The sequence below is a fragment of the Empidonax traillii genome, unplaced genomic scaffold, assembly GCF_003031625.1.
Source record: "Empidonax traillii isolate 1590-97213 ecotype Southwest subspecies unplaced genomic scaffold, ASM303162v1 scaffold746:size489142, whole genome shotgun sequence".
Taxonomy (NCBI): domain Eukaryota; kingdom Metazoa; phylum Chordata; class Aves; order Passeriformes; family Tyrannidae; genus Empidonax; species Empidonax traillii.
This window is the reverse complement of record NW_020955939.1, coordinates 366,832-388,398: the sequence shown is the minus strand read 5'-3', so window position 1 is coordinate 388,398 and position 21,567 is coordinate 366,832. Positions and strand designations below refer to the sequence as shown.

At 52.2% G+C, this 21,567-nt stretch overlaps 4 protein-coding genes across 10 annotated transcripts; 2 read left to right on the top strand and 2 right to left on the bottom strand.

Moving 5' to 3' along the window:
- Window positions 1-1,080: 1,080 nt before the first annotated feature.
- BRCC3 (BRCA1/BRCA2-containing complex subunit 3) lies at window positions 1,081-6,479 on the bottom strand. Its single transcript, XM_027900737.1, has 8 exons — window positions 6,347-6,479; window positions 5,523-5,642; window positions 4,872-4,959; window positions 4,163-4,251; window positions 3,815-3,870; window positions 3,076-3,207; window positions 2,742-2,785; window positions 1,081-1,829 (listed from the first exon to the last, which is right to left on the bottom strand). The coding sequence occupies exons 1-8, from the start codon at window positions 6,449-6,451 to the stop codon at window positions 1,678-1,680; spliced, it is 786 nt and encodes a 261-aa protein (XP_027756538.1). The 5' UTR covers window positions 6,452-6,479; the 3' UTR covers window positions 1,081-1,677.
- Window positions 6,480-6,802: 323 nt separating this feature from the next.
- CMC4 (C-X9-C motif containing 4) lies at window positions 6,803-13,981 on the top strand. Of its 6 annotated transcripts, XM_027900744.1 has the most exons (4): window positions 6,803-6,849; window positions 7,098-7,152; window positions 12,058-12,125; window positions 12,535-13,981. In XM_027900744.1, the coding sequence occupies exons 3-4, from the start codon at window positions 12,068-12,070 to the stop codon at window positions 12,702-12,704; spliced, it is 228 nt and encodes a 75-aa protein (XP_027756545.1). In that variant the 5' UTR covers window positions 6,803-6,849; window positions 7,098-7,152; window positions 12,058-12,067; the 3' UTR covers window positions 12,705-13,981. The 6 variants fall into 6 exon arrangements, with proteins under 6 accessions (XP_027756545.1, XP_027756547.1, XP_027756546.1 ...); XM_027900746.1 differs by lacking the exon at window positions 7,098-7,152 and having other exon boundaries at window positions 6,827-6,849; XM_027900745.1 differs by lacking the exon at window positions 6,803-6,849 and having other exon boundaries at window positions 7,098-7,171.
- On the top strand, window positions 10,239-12,110 carry MTCP1 (mature T cell proliferation 1). Of its 2 annotated transcripts, none has more exons than XM_027900740.1 (4): window positions 10,239-10,371; window positions 10,493-10,663; window positions 10,817-10,868; window positions 12,058-12,110. In XM_027900740.1, exons 1-3 carry the CDS (start codon window positions 10,264-10,266, stop codon window positions 10,862-10,864), a joined length of 327 nt encoding a protein of 108 aa, XP_027756541.1. In that variant the 5' UTR covers window positions 10,239-10,263; the 3' UTR covers window positions 10,865-10,868; window positions 12,058-12,110. The 2 variants fall into 2 exon arrangements, with proteins under 2 accessions (XP_027756541.1, XP_027756540.1); XM_027900739.1 differs by lacking the exon at window positions 12,058-12,110 and adding an exon at window positions 10,952-11,069.
- Window positions 13,982-17,212: 3,231 nt separating the features above from the next.
- Window positions 17,213-21,134, bottom strand: FUNDC2 (FUN14 domain containing 2). Its single transcript, XM_027900738.1, has 5 exons — window positions 21,082-21,134; window positions 20,546-20,696; window positions 19,154-19,229; window positions 17,898-18,032; window positions 17,213-17,493 (listed from the first exon to the last, which is right to left on the bottom strand). Exons 1-5 carry the CDS (start codon window positions 21,098-21,100, stop codon window positions 17,416-17,418), a joined length of 459 nt encoding a protein of 152 aa, XP_027756539.1. The 5' UTR covers window positions 21,101-21,134; the 3' UTR covers window positions 17,213-17,415.
- Between the last annotated feature and the right edge of the window lie 433 nt (window positions 21,135-21,567).

The window sequence follows — 21,567 nt, the reverse complement described above, 5'->3', positions numbered from 1 at the left end:
GGGAATTCAATAATGCTGAATAATCAATAAACGCTAACGTCGTACCAACTGTGGCAACGAACCTCAGGCTTCTTTGTTTCAGATTAACCAGGGTTCTGTACAACTACACAGAACCCTGCTGCCAGCCCAGCTTTACTGGCTGGAGAGCCAGGCTGTGGATCAGCAAAGTCCTTCACTTCCTTTTGTCTCTGGGATTATGATCCAAGCATCCCCATCCCAGCTGCCAGTGGGAGATTGCACTGGAGGCCCTGGGCTGCTCCCAGGAGCTCTTATCGAGCCTGGGGACACTGAGGCACCACCCTCTCTCCCCAGCAAAGATAAGGGTAAGGAGCACTTGAACTAGAAACCAGCAACAAAAACAACTGCACAAACCCACTGACTGTTCAAAACCTAAAGAAAATTACTATTCACTGCACTTTTAAGGAAAAAAAAAAAAACCAGTAGTGAGTGTTATACTTGAAAGTTCTGCTCTTTGGGGATTGCCAACAGAAATGCAGAAAGCTTGAAAAGTCAAGTCTGACAAAAGCAAGGGGGTTATGAGGCTTCCAGAGCTGACTGCTCATCCTGCTGGCCTCACTGGCAGGGTTTCATTCTCCCACAGGAACAGTCCAGACAAGGGGCTGTCAGGAATCGAAGAATGTTCCCTGCAGTAATGCAGGCAGCTCATTTTCATCTGTTTGAGTGTGTAAGGATTCAGATGAGAGCCAAGGAGCTGAAACAGGAATTTTAACTGTGCTTTTCCCCCTTTGCTCACGAGACAAACTTCACAACACGGAATACAGTTGAGGATGTACAGGATGGGGGATACTCTGAACTGCAACAGCAACAACACCAATTTTGTTCCAGTCTTAGGAGATTTTTACAATTAAGTTCAGCATATAAGAATGACAGGCTTGCATATCCACCAGTTCTCTTTCCAGCACCTTAAACTTCTTCCCTCTGGGGAGGAACCACAGTCCTGTCACCGAAGCAGCAGGAACAGCTGATTTTGCAGAGAACTTCAGTGCTGGGCTCACAATGGCATTGCATGAAGAGAATACAGACTGAACCAAAACCTGCAGGCACTGGCACGTCGTAGCATTCATTTCATTTCTCCTGCAAACAGCTCTAGCTTTGGAATTCTTTATTTGGTTTGACATATGCTGAACAGATCCTGTGTCAAAAGTTCTTCCAGTTCTTCCTTACCAAGCTTCCCTCCCACCTCTTCTCTGGCTGGGTGGATGGCCAGGGGTCCAGAACATTACTAGATATAAGATCACGGTCAACTGAAGCTACTAAAAGAAGGCAGAAGTTGGCAGCATCAGATATGACTGCAGGGACACACTTTTCCCCTCTAACCCTCCAGTTCCAGGCTCCTGGAATACATGCAAAGCAGTAAAACTTCTGTCAAAATATAGAGGAGGGAGAAAGAACGTGTTCCCTACGTGTGTGCCCTCCAGAACAGGAGTCTCTTCAGGTGCTGCCCAGCCCCACCATGGCAGCACCTGCAGACACAGCCCTGGCTTTGCTCTTGGAGACAAAGTCCTCATCCTGGAGATGATGAGACATCCTCTGTGCTGCAGGAGAAGAGGCACAGCCTTCACTGTAAGGCAATGCAGGGCCACCCTTCAGCCTGGAGGAGGGGGTGTAGATTTTTTTTTTTCCATGTCTCTTTTCTGAAGGGTCTGCATTTCCTGCTCACTCTAAAGCAGCAAGTTCCTCCAGGAGCTGCTCCTTCTCCTGCTGCAGCTCTTGCACCCGCTGTTTGTTCTGCTCCAGCCTGTCCTCCAGCCACTGCAGGAGGGGCCCGCTGATGGCTGACATCTGGCTGCAGAGGTTCTTTGTGAACACTGCAAAGAGCAACCACACGTCACGCCAGGGCACCACACGGGGCACTGGGCGTGCTACAAACCACTCCAAAGCCAGCAGGGTCCCAGAGAGCCAAGGTGAAAACCTTCCACCATCCTGGCCCTGCCAACCACACCTCCCCTCAGGAACGGCAGAACCAGCAGCTGGATAAACAGGGAAATGCTATTTCAGTCTGAGCCAGGGGGAGGGACCTGCAGCAGAAATCTGGAAACCTGCACGCAAGTCATCACCACTGCTAATTAATCTCTACATTTAGAGGAATCAATGCCTCATCTCTTAAATGAGTGAGAATGGGTAATGGGATAATTACCTTGGAACAGAAGTGGGATTGAGATTCACCTTGTGACACTGGCAAAAGCAAAGATGTCACACCCACGTAGCTCATATGAAGAGCCAGGAGACTCAGGCGTGTGTGCAGCTCAGCCACACAACACTCTTAACTCTCAACAAATCCCAAATCCCCCTCGCTGTTCCAACAGAAAAAATAACCTAAGCAAACCAAACCCGGAAAACCCAAACAATCCCAAAGTCTGCTGTAATTTTAACCAAAGGACACAACAGCATTCATGAACCCCAGGATGAGGCTATTTAACATGTTCTCCTATAGAGTATTTAGTTCAGTTCTGCTCCTTAACTAGATTTTATGCAACAAGATAACAATCTCAGGGAATTCTCTGGGTTCTACAGCCTTTGTGATTAGGAGGAGTGTGGCAAAGACAAAAAAAAGCTAATATTTGTGCTTTCCTAGCTATTTACAGCTGCCTTTTATGCCAAAGGGAGGAGTGTTATACACGTGCAGTCTTTAGAACCAAACCAAACCCTGCTCGAAACTCCACTGCTTTGACTCTGGGAGCAGCACCCTGGATTCTCACATGCAAAAAAGGAATCCTTACCTGAGCCATTATGGATCTTGGTTACGGAGTCCAGATGGGTGAGGCTACCAGAAGGAACAGAAAGCAGGTCAGGGACAAGCCAGGGAGCTGCACATTAAATCCAGGCTGCAGAATCACTGCCAGTCACTGCCCACACCACAGGTGTCTCCTGACCTGTTGCACATTCACAACCGACTCGAGATCACAAAATCCCACATGCTGCTGGTAACCCCAGCCACTCAACCACTCCTGCAGAGGCACCTGAGCTGCTCATCCTTCCCATCTCCTACAGCTTTGCTAAGGTTGTGGTGCAGCAACAGCAGAACATGTCAGCAAAGAGCCCCGCTGCTGTCACCTGTGAATCCTCCTGTAGGCATCCTGCTCTTCCTGGCAAAGGATCTTGGGCAGCTCCACAGCCGATTCCAGACACACTTTCCCAATGGTTTCGTGGGGGACGACATGAATAGGAATTTCGATCCTTTCATACCTGGAAGAGTTTCAGATAGAATGAACTTCAAAGCAGCAGAGGAAAAAAAGGGGGCTTGCACAACCTGCCACAGTGTGCCCAACACATGGCAGTGCTGCACATCCACTTTTGGGAACATGTATGCCTTAGTTGGCAGCCAAAGGGAAGCATTTTATAGCCATACACTTGTCTTAAAATTATTTTAAAAAATTATTAACAAAAATAAAATCAAATGCAAAAGCAACTGGGTGGCCAGCACTGACAACAAAGCGTGTGTGGTCAGTGAGGAGCCTGAAGGCTCAGCCTCCAGAGCTGGAAGTAAAAAGATGGGGCTTCTACACAACAGGTTACAGCACAAACCCCACCCTGCCTACAGCAACCTACCCCAAATCCTGAGATAATAAACTTTCTAGGGTAAATTAATCTTTGCATTCTCTTCCAGCAGCCTGCACTAGAAGTCAGACCTCATGCAGGCATCTCTGAACAGTATTTACTCCTCGTGACAGGCCCAGAAGCCTCTTATTTGAGGCAATCCAGAAAGGAGAGCCAAGGTGAAATACAACTGACAGTGAGAGCCAAAATGAAATACAACCAGACACTGGACATAAAATTCTTCTGCTGTACTCACTCTGAGCTCTTCTGGGCCTGAATTGACTGGAAACAGGTATAGAGAATCCTGCCTGTCTGGGAGAGAACAGCAGAAAGTCAGATTTCAAGTGTAAAAACCCACCTAAACCCTCACATTCCCTTAGGAGGCAGAATATGCTTTCAAACAGAATTCCAACAGGTTGCAAAAGGCACAGACCTGTTCTTTTGTCACTGTCACAATCCAAACACCCCCATTCCAGCTGGGCTTTTCACATGCCCCCAGCAGAGCTCTCTCCTTCTTGCAGGCTGCACCCAAGGACTTCAGCTTTGCCCTGATGTTTCTCAAAAGCACTTGGAGGGTTTGATGCCATTTTTAAAAGTTTCTTACCTTGGTGTTCTTGTCCTCGATGAAGCAGGAGAAGATGAGCCCTACAAAGCCTTGGTCCATCATCTGATACATGGCCTGTGTACGGACATCTGCAGGCACAGGAATGAGAGAATGAGAACTGCACTGCTCACCTGGGGCAGTGGGAAAAGGTTTCCCACTTTTTGAAGGGTGACCTGGAATTTGGCATCAAGTGTCACAAGCTTTATTTTTAAAAGCCCTTACTCTGAGTGACTACATTAAAAAAAAAAAAAAAAAGGAAAATCCAATTTGAAATGTAATTAAATAGCAAATCTTAAAAACACCAGAGGAGTTCACAAACCCAGAAGTGACCTCAGGAACAGCCTGGTGCCACAGGTCCCCATAAAGTCCAGCACATACAAGAGACTCGTGCACTTCTCTCATAGAACTTTTCAGTTTTGCATTAACACTCTCAGATGCCAAAAATCACCACAGCAGGCCCAGGATTCCCACAGCTGTTTTTTTTGCCGTTCCCCACACCCTGGGTCTGGTTTTCCTCTCTGGAAGAACAGCAGCAGCAGCAGTAGCTGATCTGAGTCATGTTTGAGTCCCTGGGGCACACCCAGGAATGGGGCTGCACTGGCAGAGGCCCCTGGAGCCCACCCAGACAGGCTGCTCCTACCAGGGGATGTCTGAGACACGATCAGCCAGCTGGGAGTTCCACCCAGACCCAGCTCAGGGCTCCTCTTACCCACGTGTGAGGGCCAGACAGTGATGTGGGGGTGGGAGTGGTACCAGCCCACCACCCTCATGGGACGTCCTGTCATTTCAGCCAACCTGTGTGGGAGTCAAGGAGCTTTTGGAACCAGCAGACTAAAGGGAAAGAGCTTTTTGTACCAGGAAAAATGACAGAGTTTTTAAGAACAGTTTCTCATCAGCCAAGAGAATTCCAGGTCCCTCTGGAGGGGTGACAAGACACGTGGCAGGGAGCTGATGGAGCCTCTTCCCCAGCACCCTCAGGAGTCCCTGCTGCAGGAGCAAATTGGATTTGGCTTGCAGGTGGCAGTAAAGAACATTTCAACAGCCAACCGAGCCAGAATCCCCAAGTGTGTGCAAAGAAGAGGCTCCCCAGTGCCCTGCCTGGAGACCTGCTGACCTTCCATCTCCCACTGAGCCTCCCTGCTGGAGTGCCACCCTCCCCAGCAAACACACTGCAGAGTTGTCACCAAACACACAGAAACGACAAACATTTCGCGGCACAGCCCCACTGCAAGATGTGCTGGAACCAAGTGCAGGGAAAGGCAGGTGCCAGCACAGCCCACCCAGCCCAGCGGCTGCAGGGGGAGCAGCTGAGAGCAGAGCAAGTGCGAACCACAGCCCACGGGGAAGCACTGAAGGATATCTCTGCCTCGGTGGAGGCAGCCGAGAGCTGCTCCGGGGAGATCTCCACGCGGTCCTTCCTCTTGTCGGAGCGGCGCAGGATGATCACCGAGTGGATGTGGACGATCCTGCTGGTGTCCACCTGCCACAGAGGAGAGCGCTCACTGCCCCGCCCTACACGGGCACACGGGGAGGGGAAACCCCCCGGGCTCCGACTGTCACACTGAGAGCCGGGAAATAAACCCTGCAACCCGTTTGTTGGGTTAGAAAGCCGAGATTCCTTCACTCGGGAGCGAGGGGATAACTCCATGAAAGGCACACTCAGCAACCGAACAGAGCAGGGCACAGCCACGGAACTGATGCATATTCACCACACTGATGCATATTCACACACCAATACATATTCATCACACTATTCCATATTCATCGCGCCTTCCGAACGCACGCCGACTATTTCACTGGGGTTATTTGAATACGACTGGGGGTATTTTGAGGTCACACGGGAACATCCCGTTCCCCAAACGTCCTTATTATGGTTCTGGATCTTCTAAGGAATCTTTTCCCCTTGAGAGTATCTCACACACGCGGTCAGGTGATGATGCACCTCCCTCTTACCGTTCTTTGTTCTCAAAACTAGGACACCTGCTAGCACCTATTAATGACTGATACTGGTAAATAAGGCAGCATTAGGTGGCTCTAGTCTATCAGTCACGGATGTGAGGGGTTAACGCAGAGCCGCGTTCAGCCCTGGTGTTTGTCCTGAGCACTCTACGGTAACCGCGGCAAACACTATCGTGCTGAAGAACCCCAAGCCCGCCTCTCCCCCCCCCCCCCGCCGGACGGTACCTCGCCGATGCAGAGCCCCATGACCTCCTCCTTCTCGGTGCTGAGCGCGTGGTTCAGGCACACCAGGAACGCGTCCGCCTCCAGGTGCACGGCCTGCACCGCCATCTTGCCTCCCCCTCACGGCCCCGGCCCCGCCCCCCGCTCTGCGGGGCCAATCGCAGCGCGGTGCGCGGGCTGGCCCGGCCAATGAGCGCGGCGGGCGCCGGGGCGGTGCGGCGCGGCGGAAGGGCCGTGCCGCCCACGGGAGCGGCGCCGCCGGGGTTCCGCCGGCGCCCCGCGCCGCGCCCCGCGCCGCGCCCCGCGCCCGCGGCGGGGCCCGGGAGGGGCGGGCGTGGCGGGCGACGAGGCCGGCCCGGGGCGGGGCCTGGCCCGGCCCGGCTCAAGGCGGCTGGGTCGGGCGCGGGGCCCGCCCCTCCGGGGGCGTGCGGGGAGGCGGCGGGGTGTCGGGCGGGGGAAGGCTTAGCGCGGCGCACGCGGCGGCGGCGGTCACGGCGCGGGTGCAGGTAGGTCATGGCGGGCCCGGCCCGGCCCCGCCGCACCAACAAACACCGGGGCCGCCGAACAAACACCCACCGGCCCCGCCGCACAAACACCCACCGGGGTTGTGCTGCGCCCCCGCAACCCTCTGGCCCTCCTTGTCCGCTCCCCGGCCCGGCCCGGCCCAGTCCCCCCCGCCGCTCGCCCTCCCCGCGCCTCTCCCCGGCTCCCTCCGCATCACGCCGACCTCTTTTTTGTCTCCCTGTCTCTCCAGATCCCACCACAGCTCGACCCGCCCTCGCCGCTCGGCTGGACAGCCCGGCTGGTCGGTGAGCATCCGTACCCTCCGTGGGTCGGGCGGAGCGCAGTGGGGGCAGAGGGGCTCGCCCCGGGCAGGGTAGAGTGCAGACCCCCAGCGAGAAGCTTTAGAGGGTGCTCACATCAGCAGACAGCTCACCTGCTGCCTGACTTGTTGGCAGAGCCGGGGCGGGTGTTTGAGGAGAGCCCGGCACCCCCGGAGCTCCCCGGGGCAGCTGTCACACCCCAGCAGAAGGCCGGGCTGGGCAGCCTTGCTCTGGGAGCCGTCAGTGTGTCAGCAGCACCTCCCCTGCTACCCAAATGGCAACTGAGCCCTTCTAAAACAGTCTGACTCAGTTGCCTTTTGAAACAGAAGGTGCTAAAGGGTGCAGTTTGTTCAGCACACCGAGCTCCAGCTCTAGGGTGGCCCAAGCAGCATCTGGAGCAGTTTCTTTCACTCTTTTCTTAAAAATATTTTAATGTACCCGATTTAAAAGCAAATAAATTGTCTTCACCACAAGCTGCAGTCCTCCTTCTGGCCATTATCACATTTATCCATATATTGTGTGGCTCAGAAATCCACCCAGGTCCTAGAACAGCATTCATCTTCTAAGGTTGATGCTAAGATGGACAGAATACCTGTGGGCATTATTCCTCTCTGCAGGGATCAGGCTTTGAACCTGCCCAGAACAACCCTTTAGACAGCCCAGCCTTCTACAGTTATGTTGATGGGAACACTAAAATCTCTTGTCAGAGGATGATGCTGCAGTCCTGCAGATTTCAGCTGATTGGGTTTGTGTTGAACGTGGTGGGTTTTTAACAGACTGTGAAGCAAGAAAGCCGAGTTTAAAACCTGTTTAAAATATAAGTAAGCTCACTTCTCCTTCCACCCGTGTCTTCCTTCAGGCTTTGGTGCTGCTTTCTGATAAAAGCTGCAGAAATAGGAGCTGTGTGTGTGTCCAGGTGCAGTGTCTAAGTGTGTGCTCGTGGGATCTCCCGTTTCTGTGGCGTGTTTGGGTGCTGCAGGCAGACCTGCCCCACCTCAAACCCCAACTGACGGTTCTGCCTGACCCCCAGATTTTCTGTGTGGCACTAACTGGGCCAGACTGGGCCTCTGAACTCTGAACCCAGAGCTGTGGAGCTCTGGGGAAAATTGGGACGAATCAGGTGGGGCAAAGGCTGCAAACACAGATTAACCTCTGCCCGCTCTGCACGGTGTCCTCTGCACGTTCTGTCTGTCCTGGGTCTGTCACCGCTGCCATCTTCATGCACAGTGAACACAGACATGCATGCTGGGCCTTAGCCCCCCTGCCTGTGGTTCAGCCAGGCTGCACCAGGTCAGTGTTTGGACAGGAGACCTTGCAGGAGAGTTTCCTTGCAGTAGGAAGCACAGTTCACTTACTGAGTCACGTTTTTTTCTGTTACCGGAATCTTGAGCCTTCTGGTCCAGGGGATGACAGAGCTGTCGAAATTCCAGCAATAAAAGCAAGTTCTTGAGCGTTTTTGGTCATAATGGAGCTTTTGGCAGCTCGCTGCAGAGTAGGAGAGTGTCCTGGCCAAATTCCACCCGGGGTGATTACATTCAGCTGGCTGAAAGCGAGCAGTGGCAATTGCTGCGTTTCACTGCTGGGCAGAGCGGTTTCCACACAGGGGTTTAAATTTGTAGAGTGACTTCAGGTAAAGCAGAAAGGAAAAGACTTAAAGAAATGTCCCTGTAACCCTCAGAGCTGATTCCTGAAGGCTTCTCAGCCTGCTGACACATTCCTCTAAGTGCTACTGGTCCAGCTGCTGGGGCATTGCTTGGAATGGCTGCCCCACGCCACAGGATGGTCTTCAGAACAGTGGTGCTTTGTAGAGTGCACATTCACATCCCCACACACCAGGCAAGGAAACAAAGCAGAACGGGAGAAAAAAAAGAAACCGTAAAAGAGCGCTCCAAGTTTTCTCTGTTAGGAATGAAAATACAGTGACAGTGCTGTTCAGGCTGATCCGTGGTTGGTGTTTTGTTCTCCAGAAAGCTGAGTGCTCCTTTGGTTCCAAAAAGTAGAGAAACACTGATGTGAGATATGGAAAGCAACACGGACTTGTATTTCCTCTTATATATGTACCTCAATGTATAACAATTTTTTTTTTTCTCTCCCTGACTTTCCCTCCTTTATTTTGTACCCAGATTTTCTTGCTCCTGTCTGAAATATGCCTTATAACCTTACAAGTTTTCAGAAGACCACTGTGTTTCCCTGGGATAAGGAATATTGCATCTGCTTCATAGCAGGAGGATGTTGTATGTGTTACAGCTTAACTTTGTTCTACTTTAAACCTAGATAAAGGATGAAGACTGTCTGTACCATTTTGATTACCTCCTCTAGGGCTCAAAGAGAACCATTTCCCCTGCCCTCCATTTGCTAATGGCTCAGCTTGACCTCACTGGCACACAGATAAACGTGCTGCTAAACAAAAAACCCAGTAGCAGGAACCACCTCAATGCCCAAAGCTCCTCTGCCCCTGCTGGTGTTGGAGGCTCTCTGTGACCAGCTAAAAGCCGAATGACAAGAGTCTCCAGAGCTGCTCCTGAGAAGTTTGAGTGGGACTGGACAGTGCTGGCACCCCTGTGAGAGATGAGACCAAGACCCTGCACGGCGATGGCTCTGAGAGCTCCAGCCGGGAGAGTCGTGCACACCGAGCTCCATGCTTTGTCTCCAGAGTGATCTTCGTCCTTAACCTCATCCCACCTCTTGCCACAAGCCTTGCTTTCGGAATTTAGACCACCACTATTTCGCCCCCGCCCCGTTTTGCACAAAGACTGTTGATAGGACTGTTAGTGGAATGAGCAAAGCCAGTGTTCCCAGGGTTTAACTCCGTACCAATAGCACCTTTTGCCCCAGAATGCCTTACAAATGCCACACGGCACCCGTGCCCCGGTGTACAACTTGGCCTGACGTCTCTCTTGGCTTAGGCACCACCTCAGCGTCCCCAGCTGACTTTTAGGGCCGTTTCAGCCCCCGTAGCATCTCCGCCAGCGAGCCGGGCACCGCCTGCCCGTCAGGTCCGGGAGCTGTCCCCGTGGATGTGCCCGCAGCTGGCGAGGCCATGCGCGCACCCCGCGGGCTGGGGCCGTCCCGCTGAGCTCCCGCAGCGCCCCAGGGATGGCAGAAGGGGGGGCGGCCGGCGCTCCTCCCGTCCGGCTCTGGGTGCGGCGCGTGGGGGTTTACTGCGATGAGCACCGCAAAACCTGGCTCGTGGCTGCGGAAGAGGCAAGTGTGCGCTTTTGAGCTTCCCCCCCGGCGGTCGTGGCACCGCCGTCTCGAGGTGCCCCCGCTGCTGTGCTGCCGGTGACTGATTGTTTGCTCTTGTTTTGTTGCTCTTCCCCCCCAGGAGGAAGGTATGCTGAGGGCTCGGATCCAAAGAGTTCAGGTTCCCCTGGGTGAGGCGCTGCGACCCAGCCAGCTCCCCCCATCCCGGCTGCCTCACATGTGGCAGCTGTCCCAGGGTGAGCAGTACAGGGATAGTAACTCTCGCGTTTGGGAGATAGAGCACCATCTCATGGTAAGGATGGTGGCAACAATAGACCATAGTCATGCCTGTTTGTGAAGTCGTTTGAGATCCCTGAGGGACGGCAAAGGACTGTTGTTTTGTTGAAGTCCGTTAGCTCGAGCACAGTTACTGTAGACGTATTGAACTTTTCCTTGTCACTTACAGCTTGGTGGTGTTGAAGAACTGCTGCTTAAACTCGTGCCTGGGGATTAATCTGGTATGTGCAGACGTTATCCCTGCTTTGTACTGTGCACTGTTTTACTCCCAGTCTTTCTTTAAACATGAACTTTTGTCTTGCAGGAGCAGTGGCTCCAGGAAGATGCCATTGTCTGTTTTGTACAATAAAAGATTCTCTCTCCACTGAAATGCAGCCACCTCTAAGGTGGAAGCAGTTAAACAACACACAGCAACATCACACAGGAGTTTAGGACAGGCAGTGAAGAGGAGTGTTGTGACCAAGTGAAGCGTCAGGGGGAGTTCTAGGTAGGCAGAATGTCATTGCCCCAAGTGGAGTTTGGCCAGGATGCTGGAAATAACGCCCCAGCGATACTGGAAAGTGCTGTGGGCTGGTGACCTGTCAGAAACTGGAAAGGCAGCAGCTCCCTGGCTCTGAGCAGAGGCTGAACTGTGGCTCACAGGGAGCTGAACTCCCACCACCACTTCCAGTGACAGTGGTGCTTTCCTGCTGGGGTCTCCCATTCAACTGCTCGTACCACCAGCTTTTGCTTGGCTTTGTCTCTGTCCCAGAGGATCACAGTTACGGGTGTCACAGCTACAGAAAGTCAAACTGAGTGTAATCTTGCTTTCGAGTGATTTGAACAAGATGGAGCTGCCCTCCAATCTGGTGGTGGGATTTTTTTGGACAGAGGGAGGGGATTTCCTGGAGCAGACCAAAAAAAGCCCTCCTTGTTGGCTTTATGGGGCATATACATCTAAGTTTTGTTGATTGTTTAAATGCCTTCTCCAGCTGCTGTCCCATGACTGACACCGAATCCTGGGTTGTGTAGAGCTCACAGAGAAGGCCTTCCCTTAAATATGTGGTTTAGTATAAGGTCTGGAGACACAGAACTGTTAAAAACTAGTCAGCCATGGTAATTTGAATCTTTGCTGAGTCTTGGTGCATCCAAGTGGAAAAGGACACATTGTGACCAGAGAAAAGAAAAAGGCCTTTAAATGTAGCAACACAAACCTTCCCATATTCATTGTCCACATTATCATCTTTTAGCCAGACACAGAGAGTTCTTGTGTATGTTGGCTGTCATCTGCAAGCAGCAGTAGATGTTTTCTGAATGGTGACAGTGGGGGAAATTGGGACCTCTGGAAAGCTTTGGCTTTAAGACACTTGTCTTCCCCCAATCCCCTGAAAAGCACCTTGTTTCTACAGTAACATTTTCCTGTCATTTTAGTTCACTGAACATGTCCAAGAAGGATCCGTGCCAGAAACAAGCCTGTGAAATACAGAAATGTTTGCAAGGTACCAAGTGTTTTTCTGTCTTTGGTGTCTTGATTTTTGGTGGAACTTAATTCTTTTAACTTAACCTTGTGGTCCTCTCACGCTGGGCAGAAAGGAAGCACATCAGGATTGCAGAGGGTTCTGCATGCCCCGTGTTCCCAGGCAGACAGGCAGGTGGTTATTAACTCAAGCCAGACTCAGCCTGCTCACATCCCTGCAGGGCTTCTCTCCGAGAGCCTTTGGCCAGAGCTTTAGAGAGCTGAACCTAAAGAGAGACTTTTGTAGAGCAGAGAAAACGATGAAACGCCCGTAAGCAGCTCCTGCTTGTCAGAGAAACCTGCCCAGCAGCTGAGGAGCTGGGCTGGGTGTGCCCTCTGGGAACAAAGCCTGTTTCTCTCTGCAGACTCTGGGTCTCCTTCTTCTCTTGCAGCAAACAACTACATGGAGTCAAAGTGTGAGACTGTCCTTCGGGAGATGCGCAAGTGCTGCGCCCGGTACCCCCAGGGCAGATCCGTCTGCTGCTCAGGCTTTGAGAGAGAAGAAAGGGAGAGGCAGAAGTTTAAGGTGACTTCAGAAGGAATTCCCCCACCACCTCAGTAACACAATGCAGCTCCAGCGGGTGCTGGAGCACTGGACTCATCTGCAGAGCTCGTGTGTGGTTTTTTTTCAAGCCTTCTTTAGACTGTCAGGAGAGCCAGAGCGCTCCCAGAACACACTGCTCGGCACACCAAAAACGTAAAACAGTACCAACAGATGGCCTGGTTAACAAACTGTACCTTCTGTACGAGAACATCCTATATGTTGCCTCTGCATCACACCCGTGAAAAGTCAACTCGGTGTTTTTAGAATGCTTACCTTACTCTGATCCATCCTTGCTCTAAAAATGGAGAATTGGAACCAAGTTATTCTGGCTCCTGGAGCGAGAGGTACAGGAAATGAGCTCAGAAGAGTGAGTTTAAATGTGACACACATGAAACAAGCCCATCTTCACACAACAAAGGTATTGCTGCCATCAGGCAGTAGTTCCAGACAATGTTTGTCTGTCCAGTGGCTTAAGCTCAAGAGTGGGAATCAGGTCTGATGATTGTTCCTAAGTCTTGCATAGATCATGAGTGACTACAAGTCACTTTGCCTAAGTGCCTCCCTTTCCCACTGGGCAGACTTGTTTATTTTATATTTGAATTGCTTACATGCTGCTATTTGCATGATAAAGACGTTACAGGAGCATTATTTCAGGGATTGCTACAGGGATAGGATATTTTTTTAAAAAAAGCAATATTCATTTGAAAGATCTGACTGTTGATACAAAATTTATAAATTACGTCTAATTGAACTCCTTTAAGCAATATGTTAATGAACCCAGTCTAGTTCAACCTGCTGAAACCCAAAGGCCTGTAACAGAGCCCTGGGCTAGATCCAAGCACTGACTTAGGCGCTGCTTACTGAACAAGCAGTCGTAGGCACCGGTTTTCCACACAGCATTCCAGACTCACCACAATCCGGCTGTGTCTGGACCCCAGGAGAGATGGCTTTTCCGGAAGCTCTCAGCCACGCAGCAGAATTTCCTGTGACCTGTAGGAAGAGCTCAGTAGACAGGTTCCTGCACCACCCTTCAGAGCTGTCTCGCTGTCCCCTGTAGCAGGAGTCCAGGCACCTCAGTATCAGCTCCACACCCACTAGCCCTAACTCTGTCATTAGATCTAGCCGTCAAGGACTTTGTGCTGTGAGCAAGTACAACTTACTTATGAAATACAGCTTCTCTAAGCAGACCACTTGAGGTCTAGGCACAATAGTCGTGTGTATTGAAGCCTAGAAGAGCAAACCATCTGTATTCACTGACTCTGAAATACCATGGTACAAAATAAACGACTGGAACAGACTGTGGTCTCGGTTTGGTTGGTTTTGTTGGGCAGCTTGGCTGCCAGAGCCACGTGTGATATCATCAGGTTTAAATAGAAGCTGCTTGATATTTTTACAACTGGGGCTTAAGATCAGAATAATTTAGGGCTAGTCTTCCCTTCCCCACTACCCTTCTCCCCCAAAAATAATCCCTTAAGACCAAATGGGGGGTTTAGTACCCTTGAAAAGTTGGGGGAAATTTTGACAATGTTTTGAAGCAGCTCAAATGCTAACAAGTAGATCATTTTTCCATTTTGCCCTACCTGAGCAGGAACAGTGAAAGGAAAGTAACTAATAGATGATTAAAAATATATATTTAGGCTTCTGTTGCAGCTACGAAGAAGAAAAGCGTTGTCTCCCTGCCCCATTCTAGTTGGGTGGAACAAACTTGCTCAGCAGAGGCTCTGAACCCAGGCTGGCAACAGAATCACCTCCTGCCCTAGAAGCATCCCACTTCTTGGGAATATAGGTGATTGGTGCCAGGCTGATCAAGGAGAGGGATTTATTAAGGCAGCCCATGGTTACCCACACAGAAGAGGGAAGGCTGGTGGCACAAGCCAGGATGCTGTTGGCCACCTTGGCCACCTGGGCACATCCCAGACCCCTGGACTGGCTGTAGCTGCTCCCTTGAGTCAAGCACAACACACAGAGTGAGACAAAAAAACATGCTGGTTCCCAAGAATCCAACAGACCTCACACACAGACGCTATTAGAGCAAAACTGTTTAATAAAATATCACTTCAACAAGCATTTACATACAATATATAAAACCACTTTAAAAGCTCAATGTGTTTGAAATCTTCTCACGCTGTAACAGATGTCAGAAGATGTTTAAACAAGACTAGAAGGAGCAGGAGTGGGGAGGGGAGGGACACCTCATCTTGGCACCTGCAGCAATGAAAATGCATCCCCACAGAGGCTGATTCAGCATCAAAGCTTTGGAGTGTGAGCCCACAGAGTCAAACGGTACCAGCCACGAGCCCAACACCGGCACAGCAGAAAGATTTGCCCCACCGCGATGTCCTCGTCCACTCCCTGCCTACATTCACAGCAAACTCAACGTGAACTTGCTACTTGTTTCTCCTTCCAGCAGCACTTGAGGCGTTTTAGCTCCCTCTCTGGGCCATTTCTCTCCGTAGCAGCAAAACTGGGACCCCAGAACGCAGCACTCCCTTCCCTAGGGCTGGGCAGAAATAGTGACTTATTTGAGCCTGGAAAACATCCCTAAGGTTTGTTAGTGATTTGTTTTGAGCTTTGTGGGCATCAGTGCATCTCAGAAGAATGTGCTGTGCAGCCCACCCAGCTAAAGAGCAGCAATGCTGTTTCCCTACAGGAACAAGGGATACCCTGCAAGACAAATGTATCCCTTCAGGAATGTTCACTCCTGCAGGTACTACAGGAAAATAAAAAACCAAACCAAACCCCGCAAAACCACCACCATCAACTGTCACTCCACTGCCGAGCACCAATTCACTGGAGACCTACTGGCTGCATCACATCATCCCTGCAGTCCTGGATGGCTTTTAGGAAGGCCATGGTTAAAAGGATGTGGGCCCAGCTGCTCCCTCATTCTCCTTGGCCACGAATGGCAGGACAGGAGCAAAGACACAACCTGTGTCTCTTGGTTATCTGCAGCCCCTTTTCAGATTCTGAAGGACAGAAAACCTCAGTTTAATCATTGTGGTGCTACTCTGACACTTCAGTCCACAGAGCTGAATCAAAATTAACAACTGCAAGTGCTCATTCCAAAACCTCTGGTGGAAGAACCCCCCGTTTCAGCTCTTCCAGCAGCTCTCAGGGGAAGATCCCCATTTCCAGCCCCACTGAGAGCACCAGCAGCAGATCACAAACGCATCACACAGCACTGGAAATGGGGTGCAGCTGCTGAGCCAGGTGCTGTAAACCAACCACCCCCGAGTGTCACCATTCCCAGCATTTCCCATTGAAGGATGGGCTGACTTTCCCATAAAACCCCACGTTCTGGGCCAGAACTCCCACGTGTACCTGCTGGAGGACATCACCGTGCTGGCCTGCAAATATCCACGCCTGCGGAAAACCTCGGAGGGATTTGTGTTTGTAATTTTCTCCTGTAGAAATTCTGGTAGAGTTCTGCTCTGCCAAAAACAGCTGAGTTCTGCACCTGGCTGCCTCATCACCTGCAGGAGAAGGGCTGCAGCTGATGGAATTAAGCAACTTTTCTGGTGGAAATGGCAAACACAAAGAAGAAAGGAACATAACCAAGGCAGAAAGGATGCAAATGAGCCACTCCCATAAGACTACAACCTGGTTTTCCCAACAGTTTTGTCACTTCAGTTGCTTGCAGAGGCCAGGGAGATGGAGTTTGTGCTCTGCAGAGACAGGTAAAGGACTGCACTCCAGATTCCACATCATCCCCCTGCTCCAGTGGAGCCGGCAACCCTGGCCCGGTCCAACGTACCCCAAGCAGGGATGCATTTCCTGTCTACCATCCTGCCCCACATGGTTACACCCTGAAGAGCATCACCAATGCCAAAGTGACCAGTGAAGGTCATGGCAGACACAGAAACACCAGTCAGAGGCCCAGGGTGATTTACAGTAAGTGGCACGGCTGAAATACCAGCCAGTCTGACACAGACAGGTTGGGCCTGCTGGGAGGAGAGACCCTCAAAGGCTGAGCAGTCAGGTGGCAAATGAGGAGCTGCTCTGCAGCACGGGGAGCTCGGTGGCTTTCACAATGCATGATGAGGAAAGGGCCTGGAGACTCAGTTTTCATCAGCAGTGCAGTGCTGCGATTCCAGTACGGGGAAATCTAACAGCAGAGAGGAAGCAGAACAGCCATCTGTGCGGTGCAATGGCAGGGGGAGGGCAGGAGAATCCTTAATCACCTGCCCTGGACACAGCTCAGGCTGTGCCCTGACGCTTCTGCATCCACCCTGGGACAGCCAACCACATTCTGGATCGCACAGACCACCTGTGTGCAGAGGGAAGCACAGGTTTGCCAGGTACCAGGGCAGGAATACTGAAAGATCAACGGTGAACAGCTGACAGCTGTTGTACACACACATACTGGCAGACAAATGTACGTGTAAAGAGTCCTGAGCGCCTGTGGAAAGCACATTTAAAAGATTTCTCTGCCACTACATGTCTATGAGACTGCAACTCATCAGAAAAATTTGGGACTGGGCATATTTGGTGGGGGAAGGAATCATAAATGACACACTGGGATAAGCTTTCAGACTGATCCCAGCACACTGACAGCCCAGATGATGAAAAGTGTGGAAATCACAAGCAGCGTTGTAAGAAATGAGGGCTGGAACCTGTGAGCAGAAGGGACTGAGTCTGTTGGCAACATCCTTTGACTTCTAAGTGAGACATAACGGCAGTACAGGAGGGGAGGGGAGGTTGGGCACGAAAGGAGAGTCAAGTGCAGCTTCTAGGATGCCATTCCGATCAAGAATCCTCCGGCAAACCCTCCAGTCAGGATAACATTCTTCTTCAGAAATATGATCACCTAAGCAAGGGAGGGAAGAGGCAACAGTGTCCAACAACAGCAGGCCACCCACCTACCCTCCCCACAAGAAGAAATCCCTCAGACTGTTCTTCAAGGCCAGTGATGCTCAGAGATGCCACTGCTTGGGTTTGGGGAAGTATCCAACCTAATGACCTCCCCTCCCCTCTCCCCAGTGCCCAGCAGAGGGGACAGTCACTGTCCTGTCCTGCTGCCACTCTGTTGCTGGCACAGCCCAGGTGCCCTTGGCCTCCTTGCCCCCCTGGGCACACACTGGCTCCTGTTCAGGGGCTGTTCCCCAGCACCCCCAGCTCCTTTCCCCAGGGGCACTTTCCAGCTCCTCAGATCCATAACAGCTCAGGAGTCAATCCTGTTTTCCAGCACAAGCCTTGGGAGAGTTGTCTCACCTCATCCACTCTGCTTTTCACTTCTGGAGGCATTTTATTCCCACTGCTGTGAAATTTCAGCTGCTCCTTGGCTTTGTTCATGTCCCGTTGTACCAGATTCCAGTCCACTTTGATGTATCCCGTGTGGTTTGCAATCTGGGGTTTTGAGGATTGGAAAGAAAGTTCCTGCACGACCATGGCTAAACAGACCCCCTCACCCACTCCCCTTCCCTGAGCCCCCACACACTAGTCCAGTGGGCACACTAGCTTAAAAACTGGACAGATGACCACCCCTGGAGCTGTGTTAACTGTCCTGCAACATCTGTCTCTCACAGGAGTCCCCAAAAGCAGGGCTGCAGCTTAGCCTGCTTCAGCCTCTGCTCTCTAACACAAAGCTGGCATCACCTCCCCCTCACAGCTGCCACGGATATCGGTGGGACTCTGCAGTTCTCCTGCTGCTGTGGGTGGACACAGCTATTAATAGCTTGTTCCTCTCGAACTATTTTATCTGCCCAGGGTGATTCAGCAGTGAAAGTCCCCCTGCTCAGAGCAAGCTTTTCCCTTTCAGCAGATCAAGCAGAGCCAGGAGAGCGAGGGAGCCACACACAGGACTTATCTGTTTGCCTGAGGAGCAAACAGGTAAGTGCTGAACAGGGCCTAAGAGCTGCTCTGCCTCCTGCAAGATGTATGAGCTGGATGCCCACACCCAAGCAGCTTCCCTCAGTGCCAGGGTTATTAGAAATCAGGAGAAGTGGCTGAGGACAGAGAGAGATCTGTGTTTTCTCTCCTCTTCCCCAGTGCTTTACAGGGAGCCCCATCTGTGCTGGCCAGATTCCTGAAGCAGCCAGGGTGACAGGAAGCATGTCACAGATATGGATAAATCCTTGACATGCAGGGCTGTTCCTGCAGGGACACCACGTCCACAGGCACAGGGCTCTGCATTAGCCAGTTCTGAGCAGACAGTGCTGCAGCAGACAGTTCCCTGCAGCTCAGGGCTGTCTCATGCTCCACTCAGGTGTCCCCCCATGCCCCTGGCCTGCCCTTTGCTGGCAGACCCTCAGTAGATCTGCACCTTTTAGCAATCCTGAAATTTATGCAAACCGATCCCGCTTTGCTGCTGCACCCATGTGGTCTGGGGAACACGCCTGTGACATCCACAGCCACACAGAGCTCCTGGCAGAGTGGCCCCATGTGTCCCAACAGGCACTGATTCCTACACAGCCCCTCATCCCCACCAGCACAGATCCTGGAAAGCCTGGGCTGCTGTTCATACACACCTGAAGCAGGAAAAAACCACCTCCCACCGCTGTCGCTGCCAGCTTTCCGACCTTCTGGAAGACGAATCCAGTGCACCTGCAGATCAACCAGGATCCAGTCAGGAGAATGACACACCAAACACACACTTCTCCTCATGCTTCCCACAGGCAAGGCCGCCTTTGGCAGGAGTTACCCAAGACTTGGAGACAGATGAACAGCAGCAGAAACCCACAAGCAATCAGAGAGAAGGATTTGCACCCAGCCAAAAACCTGATGCTTTATAGCTTTTCACTTCCTGCTGTCACAGTTCAGCCTTTTGCAGTTTGATTTTTATCTCCTCAACACCACCCTTCTCCTAGAAGAGAGACATGTTTCTAATCAGAAACACGTGATTTCACCAAAATCAGCGAGTGATTTCTGGTTTTGTTTTGGACTTTTTTTTTTTAATTGGTATCATCTTTGAAGGGAAAATAAGCAGCACACGTACTGCTCCGTGACAGAGCACGGAGAGCAGATCACAAGAAAAGCTTCTTTGGTGCCCAAACAACTGCTTGCTTTTCCTTTTCCTTTCTTAGAAGAGCAGAATGCTGGAACAAGCAGACAGCAGTGGTCTGAAGCCATCCTGGTCTCCAAAATGGGTTACATGCTCCCAATATGACAGACATTACTGCAGCCACCAGAACTCGAGCCAGCACCACCCCATTGCTCAGTCATGCAGCAAAGGGCTGGGGTGTTGTATCACCCAAACCAGACTTCACTTGGAACACGGTTCCCTTATCAGCACTGCAAACACCACAGGCACCTGCCTTTACCCATCTTGGGATACACTCAGGGAAGGTACAAGGGAGAGGTGGCAGCTCCCACTTCCATCAGAAAATGAAGCTCTGTTAAACAGTTACCCTGGTGCCAGGGAGACGGGGCCATGGCAACAAGCAAAGCAGTGCGAGCAGACAAAGTTTTCAACTCAAACAATGCTGTGGGAATGAAAATGCAAATAGAGCCACACTCCATCAGCCCCAGCTACAAGTGACACGAAACCCTGGGAACCACGACCTCAGGGAGGTTCTAATGCAGATGCCTGAAGCACCTCAAAGAAAAAGGCATCCTTGTTCCAGGGGGTTCACATCTGCCTGTCCCAAATTCAACACCACCACTCTGTGCCAGAAGTTAGAAAAAAAAATTAAAGACTTGGCGCAATTTCCTTCCTTAGGGGACAGTCTCAGTTCTTCAGCCCCAAGTTAGAGATTGCTTTTAAGACGTCCCCCAGCTCAGCAGACCATGCCAGGGGACAGCAGGCTGAGCACGCTGGACACCTGCCTCCTCTGAACGACTGCCAGATGGCCCCCCTGCAGCTGTCAGCGCCTTCCCCAGAGCCTGCCCGGAGCAGCAAGGGCAACCCCAGCCCATCTTACCATCCCGTGACCCCTCCGATCAGCAGCTGCGTGGCCACATTGTATTTCTCAGCGCTCGACCCCGAGCTGGGGCCGAAGATCTTGCGCCACCAGGGCCGGTTCTTGGTGTACTCCGCCAGGTCCAGCACGTTGAACGTGTCGTCCTTGGCACCTGCGGGCAGCTGCAGAGGCTCAGTGCCGGCACCGCCGCCCCCTGCACAGGGCACACAGGGCACGGGACCCCCAGGGCACGGGACCCCCGCCCAGCAAAGCCCCGGGCTGCGGGGGCTCCCCCCAGGGCCCCTCAGACCCCGTCCCCGTGCTCCCTCACTCCCTGAGGGCGCTGCCGGTGCTGGGGCCGCTGTGCCGGGAGCCCCCCCGTGCCCTCAGGCGAGGCCAGGCCCGGCACCGGCACCGCCGCGAGTTCCACAGGGGTTCCCCGGCCCGTGCCCCCGTCCCTGGAGAGCCCGGGGACCCGCCGCCCCACGCCATGCCCGGCTATCCCATTCCATTCTATTCCCGGTCACTCCGTTCCCGGCCATCCCAGCCCGTCCCACCTCTGCCAGGCACCGCCATGACGCCGCCGCGCTCCGCGCAGGCGCGGCCACGGCCGGGGAGCGCGCGGCGCCGGGAGCGCGCCTGAGGGGAGGGGGGGGGGACGGGCGCCGCTCGGCCCCTTGGACAGTAAAAATAATAATAAAGATAAAAAAAATATTAAGAGTTTCTAGTTGGTGAAATCACAGAATCGTAGAATCAGCCGGGTTGGAAAAGACCTCCGAGATCGTCAAGTCCAACCCTTGATTCCAACACCGATTTCTGAGCCCGTTACCCCCCGACTTGAGCTCTTGTGGAACGAAAGCCGCCTGTCTCCCAGCTGGGGACGCAGCTGCCCAGGGAGTGGGAGAGACGGAAAACCTGAGACACGGCAGGCAAAAAAATAATAATAAAAAAAAAAAAAAAGAAATAAAAAAATCCTCGTGGAGAGAGTGTAACCCCACTCCTGTCTGAGGTTAACGGAAACTCGTGCGTGAGTGGGACGGGTG